This window comes from Myotis brandtii, unplaced genomic scaffold (assembly GCF_000412655.1).
Source record: "Myotis brandtii unplaced genomic scaffold, ASM41265v1 scaffold2579, whole genome shotgun sequence".
Classification (NCBI taxonomy): domain Eukaryota; kingdom Metazoa; phylum Chordata; class Mammalia; order Chiroptera; family Vespertilionidae; genus Myotis; species Myotis brandtii.
The window spans coordinates 173777-181476 of record NW_005359798.1 but is presented as its reverse complement, the minus strand read 5'-3'; the positions used below and the strand labels follow the sequence as shown (position 1 = coordinate 181476).

Sequence of the window (7700 nt, the reverse complement as noted above, 5' to 3'; positions counted from 1 at the left end):
CTGCGGGAGGCCCTGCCGGTCCGCAGGTCTGTCTGTCACGCTGTCAGCCAATCGTGTTGTCAGCCAGCCAGACCGGGGCGGCAGGGGTTGGAAGGCTGCTGGCGGAAATCCGTCGTGCTGTCAGACCCCCAATTACCACCCCCGGGCAGCCCGTCACGTTTTAAGCCCGAGCAGATCGTGACTCCCCGCCCACGGTAGATTACGGTCTCAGGATAAGTCCCGACTCAAAAGGCACACTGCGTCTCATCACAGCTGCTTATCAGACTCCGCCTGCCATGCCTGCCATTCACACCATCAGTCACCAGCAGCAGCCATCCGCCTGCACTCCCCCACCCCCGCCAGCGGCAAGTCCCTAGAGGCGGACATGCTCTGCTTACTAACAGCCACACTGCTCGTGAGCCTGTCACTGCCCCAGCCGATCCCCCTCCCTCCTTCGCTGGCAGTCACTCAAGCAGCGATTTCTCTAGCTATCCTTGCACTGGCACCTGCTCTGAATCTCCCTGGGGAAGTCATCTCCCCACTCAGGAAGCCCCAGACACCAGCCATGCCCTCGGGCAGGCTGCCATTAGGTCAGGCCTGGCTGGCATTGTCGGCATCTCATGTAGCCCTGTCAGGCAGTCACACTATCCACCATCAGTTGTCAAACAACTGTCATTCCCCCCTCATTCCGACCATGATCAGGTAGTTTATTCTCTCAGAGCAAATAGTCACAGAAACTAAAGGTAGCATTAAGCCTCCAAGCCACCTGTCAGTGGGTCAGCAGTCTGTCCTTTTTCAGGGAGGCATGCCCCCCATTGGACAGTCACCCATCAGGGCAACTGTGATTCTTTGTTGTTTTTTGTTTGTTTGTTCTTCCTCACCCGAGGATATTTTTCCATTGATCTTTTAGAGAGAGTGGAAGAGAGAAGGAAAGACAGAAACATTGATGTCAGAGAAACACATCGATTGATTGCCTCCTGCACATACCCTGACCAGGGCCTGGGCTGGGAAGGAGCCTGCAACCAAGGTACACCAAGGTATGTGCCATTGACCAGAATCTAACCCAGGACCCTTTGGTCCTCATCCAATACTCTATCCACTGAGCCAAACCGGCTAGGGCTGGGCAACTGTGATTCTAACCTCATATAGTCATCAACTCAGGCAGCTACACTGCTCTTTCTTGGTCAGCTGGCTTGTGACCCATTCTGTCTGCCCTTCATCATATTGTAGATCAGCCAGGTAGCCATGCTTAACATCCAACTGAGCACATGATCTGTCAAACATGCTGTAATTTGGTCAGGTCAGACAATCAGTCACCAGAGACAGCTGCCTATCAGAGGGCCACAGATCTGTCCATCAGCCAGCCTGAAGTCTCCCCAGGGTAGCCCTCCTTTACACATCACCAGGCAGAGTAACATCCAGACACTGCCACTCCCTCTGGCCAGGTGTGATTCCTAGCAATAGTCATCCTCCACCCACAGCATCCATGGGTCAGGAGTCATCCAGCATGTCAGTCCCTCTGGAGGCTTCCAGTCTTCTACACTGTCAGACCACCAGCCCCAGTCAGTCCCAGGTGGGCTGTAATTGTTAGCTATTCAGTACTGCACAGCATCAGAAAACCTTATGTCCTTATGTCAGTTCCTGAAATTGCCCCTCTCTTTTTCGGTCCATGAGTTATGTAGTCAACCAAACAGTTATATAGTCAGCCAATTATATGGTTATACAGTTATAAGGTTACTAGAGGCCCAGTGCACAGATTCGTGCACTGGTGGGGTTTCTCAGCCTGGCCTGTGGGGATCAGGCTGAAACTGGCTCTCCAACATCCCCCGAGGGGTCCTGGATTGCATGATGGACCAGGGAGGGACCACAGGAGGTTGGCCAGCCAGGGAGGGACCTCAGAAGGGCTCCAGGGTGTGTCCAGCCCATCTCACCCAGTCCCCATCGGTCGGACCCCAGCAGCAAGCTAACCTACCGGTCAGAGCATCTGCTCCTGGTGGTCAGTGCATGTCATAGCGACTGGTCAAATGATTGAACAAATGGTCAGACACTTAGCATATTAAGTGTTTATTATATAGGATTCTGCCTGTCAGTCCAGCTGTGAGCTGTTTGGAGAAATTGCAGGTTTCATCAGCCCCTGCTTGCCATAAGTGGAATAGTCAACAGCATAAGTCCCACCATACATTCCCCTTCCTTCCCTAATTCCATCTAGAACAGAGTCTGATGTTCGTCCTCACAGGCTCCCAGTCTCCTGGGGCAGGCAGTTCCCTCCCACTCCCTGAAGTCCAAGAGACCTGTCCAACCCATGAGAGTGGTTTAAAATATGATCTTTTTTTTTTTACTTAAAACTTTAAAAATATGTTAAAGGAATTTTAAAAGGAAAAAACTCCCTGACACAATGTTTCCCTGTTCCTTTCCAGTTTCTTCTATAGATACATTCCCAAAACAAGTATTCTGGAGGGCAAGTCCTGGAGGAGGAGGAGGAGGGGTGGCCCAGGGGTGGCAGCTCCAGATGGAAATTTGTTACATGTTGTTACATGTTGTTAATGTAACAGTGGGCTCCCAGTTGGAAATTTGTTACATGTTGTGAGCACCATTGTATAGATAAGAAAACTGAGACTCAGAGGTGTGGCATCTTGCCTGGGTTCTACAGCAGATCTATCCGATGGCCTCTTCCATTGCCATTGGCCAGGACTTGGTTTATATTGGGTACTGGGCAGAACCAAATTTTAATACTAAGAGGGGGATTCTCTGTTTTCCACTATAAATATAACACAAGCTATATGTGATTTTGTAATAGCCATTGGTAATCAATGATATTTTACTATAGCTGTCTTAGATCTCTGGAGCCTTGATGTCCTTTGTCTAGGTAATTCTTCTGGGTTGCTAGTGACCATACAGTTTGTGATCACATGATCATCTCTATTCCTGTTATATAGGACTGACTGAAATTACAACTGGATTGAGCAAAAAAGGGATTAAGATGATTAAGACTCAAACTTGGGAGGAACTAAGGCAGTGGAAGGACTCAGAACATGTGAAATTCCTTAAATAAAAATTTATTAACTTTAAATAATTGTGCCTGTTACAAATAATAAAAACCCTATTGCAGAAAAAAAAAGAGGGGGATTCTGCCCATTAGGATCCTGTGTGAGTTGTGTGCTTGGAGAGTGGGGAAGTCTGACCATTGAGAACTCTCTTGATCTAGTATTGTGTTGATTGAACAGTTTTTAAAAAATAAGTAAGTGAATGAATAAAGAACTCTCCCACTCGTTTACCACACCCAGCCCCATGCCAAGCTCTTCCCCACTTTGGGGGCTTTGCACTAGCTGTTCCTTCTGCCTGGAATGCCCTTCCCCCAAATATTCACCTGGTTGACTCCTTTGCCTTTAGGTTCAGCATAACTGTCACCTCCTCCAAGTGGCTTTCCCTGAACACCATATCTGAATGTCATTTCCCCTCAGCACACAGCACTTATCATGGTCTGTAACTATCTTTTGTTTCTATTTTATTCCTTCTTTCTTGTCTGTCTCCTCCCCTAGAATGTCAACCCCACTAGGGCAAGAATTTTTGTCGATTTTTCCCACTGCTTTATCCCAGACTCTAAAGTAGTGCCTGACAATAAATATTTGTGGGAAGAAAAAAGGGCAGAAGGAAACAAAGAAACACAGGTTAAGTGACTGAGGAAACAAGTGAAAGAATGTATGTGTAAAGCTAAATAAATGAAATAGGATAGATGAGCGGGGGAGCAGAGGGCAGGGTGGAGGGGGTCAATGGGAAAAAAGGGGACATATGTGGCCCGGCTAGAGTGGCTCAGCGGTTGAGCATTGACCTATGAACCAGGAGATCACAATTTGATTCTGTGGGACATGCAGGAGGCAGCTGATCAACGATTCTCTCTCATCATTAATGTTTCTATCTCTCTCCCTCTCTCCCTTCCTCTCTAAAATCAATAAAAAAATATATTTTTAAAGAAAGTCATGTTATGGTTTTTTTTAATATATTTTTATTGATTTCAGAGCGGAAGGGAGAGGGAGAGAGAGAGAGAGAGATAGAAACATCAATGATGAGAGAGAGCGCCATTGATCGACTGCCTCCTGCACACCCAACCCTGGGGATCAAGCTCACAACCTGGGCATGTGCCCTTGACTGGAATCAAACCTGGGGACCCTTCAGTCTGCAGGCCAATGCTCTATCCACTGAGCCAAACCAGCTAGGGCAAAAAATATTTTTTAAAAGGGGGAGACATATGTAATACTTTCAATAATAAAAATAAATTAAAAAGTAAATTTAAAAAATAGGATAGATGAATAAAAGGGACTTTGGGAGAAAAGAACCCAAAATTCCCACATTTGGAATATAAACAAACTGAGATTTAGAGAAACAAAAAGACAGTTATTTTATTTTTATTTTAAAATCCTTGACTGAGAACTGAGAAATTTTGTATAAAAAGGGGCTATTGCTAAGGCGACTGGGAGTCAGTCAGAGATTACAGCATTGCAGGGGTTGGTAGAGAAGAAATGGGCCTTGGGGCCCTGGAAGCAGAGAGAAGAAGGCCGTAAGCAACAGCTGCCAGGGGATCAGGTGCAGAACAGGTGGGGATGGTGGTGACCTAGTCGTCCCATTCATCGTCCTCTTCATCATCTCCGGCCTGGTCCTCCCCTTCGTCTGGAGGGGAACAGAAAGAGTGGAACTCAGATGGGCAGGAGGGTTCACAAGCCCTGGAGAGGGGGGTTCCTAGGGATTAAAAACTCAGGACTCAGGGTCCTGGGGGGGCTGAAGTCTCCTGTGAGGAAGTCAGGTCTGGGGCTAAGGATGAGGCCCCCTCAGAGGAGAGAGAATTAGGGTTTCTGTTTGGGACAAGATATAGTTGGGGTCTGGAATTTTGGGGTTAACTTAGTGTGTCAACAATATTGAGGATAATATGGAGTTCAACCTATTAAACTCCAGTTGGAGTTTAAGTTAATATTATTGTCAAAAATGTATGGTTAGTTGGGATATTATTGTCACACAAAGGGTTAACATTAACAGGCTTGTCACTTAATGGGGTGAATTTAAATATTATTAGCAAAAGTGGACTAAATTACAATATTATTGTTTCACAGCAGGTTAATGTTAATATTGTTGACACATAATGGAGTTAATAATATATTAACTCCAAAAGATATGGAGTTTATTATAATACTAGTGGTCCAGTGCACAGATTCGTGCAAATTGAAAGGAAATTAATTACAAGAAATATTTTAATACTGCTATTTGCCTTTTCTTTATAATATAAGTGTCAGAGATGAAAGAAAATTAGTAAAATGTATATGAAAATAATATATAAATCAATCAATAAATAAATAACAACATGATATAACAACAACAAAGACATGATATAAAAGCAACAAAAACATGATATAAAACAACATTGATAAAAACAATGACTGATAAATTGATTAAACATATTCTAATAGCTCCCTGTACACCACATTAAGAGTAAAAACACTTTCAGAGTGCTTGACTAATTTCCCTTGTGAAGAAGTATTTACAACTTTAACTTTAATGTGACACACTCTTCGAACTCGAGAGAAAGCAACATATAACTGACCATGTCTGAAAACGGGTTCAGGTAGGAATATTCCTACCCTGTCTAGAGTTTGTCCTTGTGATTTCTTAATAGTCATCGCAAATGCTGACATCACAGGAAACTGTCTTTGAATTAATTTATATGGGAGGCCAGTGTCAGATGGGGACAAATCAATTCTTGGAATTAGAACAACCTCTCCTTCCGCAGATCCTGTTAATACTTCAGCTTTGATTATGTTAGGTCTGAAACATCCCAAACACTACAACACTTTAAACTCATTTGTACTATGGCCGATGGCATAGCATGTGGCACAACACTGAGACATTGTAGCCTTAGCCTTATATATATTCTGTCGACGACGTGCTTTCTTTCAGCTTCAGAATGTCAACACAAACAACCAAATTCACAATCGACAATGACAGATCAAAACATACGCATGTGATTGGTGCCAGCAAGAGCTTTATATGTATCGCACATGCACAAGTTAATGCTTATTTTTAAATTGCCAATGTGCATCATATGTACTGGCCGGTTGGTTGGTTGGAGGGTCTGATGTATGTACGGTCAGTCACTTAGCCTTTTATATATAGAGATATAGATAGAAGATTGTCATATAATGGATTCATGTTAATCTTATGAATACACTCTGGGATGAATGTTAATATTATTGTCCAAATTGGAGTTAATTATATTATTGTCACCTAATAGATTGAACTCCATATTATCCTCACATAATTGTCATATAACAATATTGTTGACACACTAAGGGATTCCTATTAACATTATTACAAAAAGATTGGGTTAGTTATAATACTATCACATAGTTACTGTTAATCTATTGACACATAGAGGTAGGGTGTCAAAGATGGGGTTCTTTCTAATCTCTATATATAAAAGCCTAAGCGACCATTATGACCGGTCAACCACTCAACCGGTCGACCAGTAGCTATGACAACACACTGACCACCAGGGGGTAGACACTCAATGCAGGAGCTGCCCCCCTGGTGGGCAATGCGCTCCCACAGCCAACCTCCTGTGGCCAGCCAACCTCCCCAGGTCCTTCCCCCTGGTTGGCCAGCCCGATCGGCCCCGATTGGCCCAGACTGCCAACCAGGCAGAGGGACCCCACCCATGCACGAATTCGTGCACCGGGCCTCTAATATTATCATAACAGAGTGGGCTAATGTTAACACTACTGAACAAATGGGATTGATGTTAATAATGTGGACATACCTTGTCATTAATGTTAATATTATTGTCAAAGATAGACTTAGTTATACTATTGTTACATAATGACAACATTAACATTGTCAAAAGGAGACTGAGCTCTGCCAGCGTAGCTCAGTGGCTGAGCGTCAACCTATGAACCGGGAGGTCACAGTTCAATTCCTGGTCAGGACACATGCCTGAGTTGCAGGCTCGCACCCCATGCAGCAGGCAGCCGATAGATGATTCTCATCATTGATGTTTCTCTCTCTCTCTCCCTCTTCCTTCCTCTCAGAAATCAATAAAAAAGATTTTTTTTTTAAAAAGAGAGGCTGATACAAGATTCACCTTATCACTATCATCAACAGATGGGGCTAATGCTACTATTGATGGAGACTGTTGGGGTTGTTTTTAGGCCAACACTAGCCATGGGAAGCAGGGTCACTGTCCTGGCAGGTTGGACTCCAGAGAGGGCAGCCCGCAAGTGGCAGGGGAGGGCAGACTCTCACCTGAGGAATGGATGGCTTTGCTTCTCTTCTGCATTACGTGCATCAGGGCACCCACCAGCCCCTCGGAGCTCTGAGGTGGTGGCTGCAGCGCAGAACTCTCCGAGGCACCAGGGGTCTGCAGCAAGCAGGATCCAGCACAGAGGGCTCAGGGCCTGTGAGAGCATTTCTCCCCACCCCTTCCAGTCCCCTTCAAGGCTCCAAGCCCACCTCTCCACATCAACCTCCCAACCCTGTCACTGAACTCCACAAGCCTGGGACCCCCATCAGTTTCAGCCCCAGTCCTCTAACATCCTTATTTGCACAGTACAACCCAGAATCCCAGGCTCCCAGTCCTTCATCCTGCTGGTCCTCACCTTGTTCAGCTGAATTCCCTGCCGGATTTGATCCAAAAGGGCTCCCCGACCTCCAACAGGGGCCAGGCCCCCCACAGGCCCCAG

The 7700-nt window shown here is 45.3% G+C and overlaps 1 protein-coding gene across 1 annotated transcript in view; it reads right to left on the bottom strand.

The window, feature by feature from the left end:
• Positions 1-4350: 4350 nt before the first annotated feature.
• Positions 4351-7700, bottom strand: part of WAS (Wiskott-Aldrich syndrome) — an 8622-nt gene continuing 5272 nt past the window's right edge. The window contains 3 exon segments of the mRNA XM_005867998.2: positions 4351-4644; positions 7264-7378; positions 7617-7700. The exon segment at positions 7617-7700 is cut by the window's right edge and continues 36 nt beyond it. Of these exon segments, the coding sequence (XP_005868060.1) occupies positions 4589-4644; positions 7264-7378; positions 7617-7700 (255 nt within the window). The 3' untranslated portion in view covers positions 4351-4588.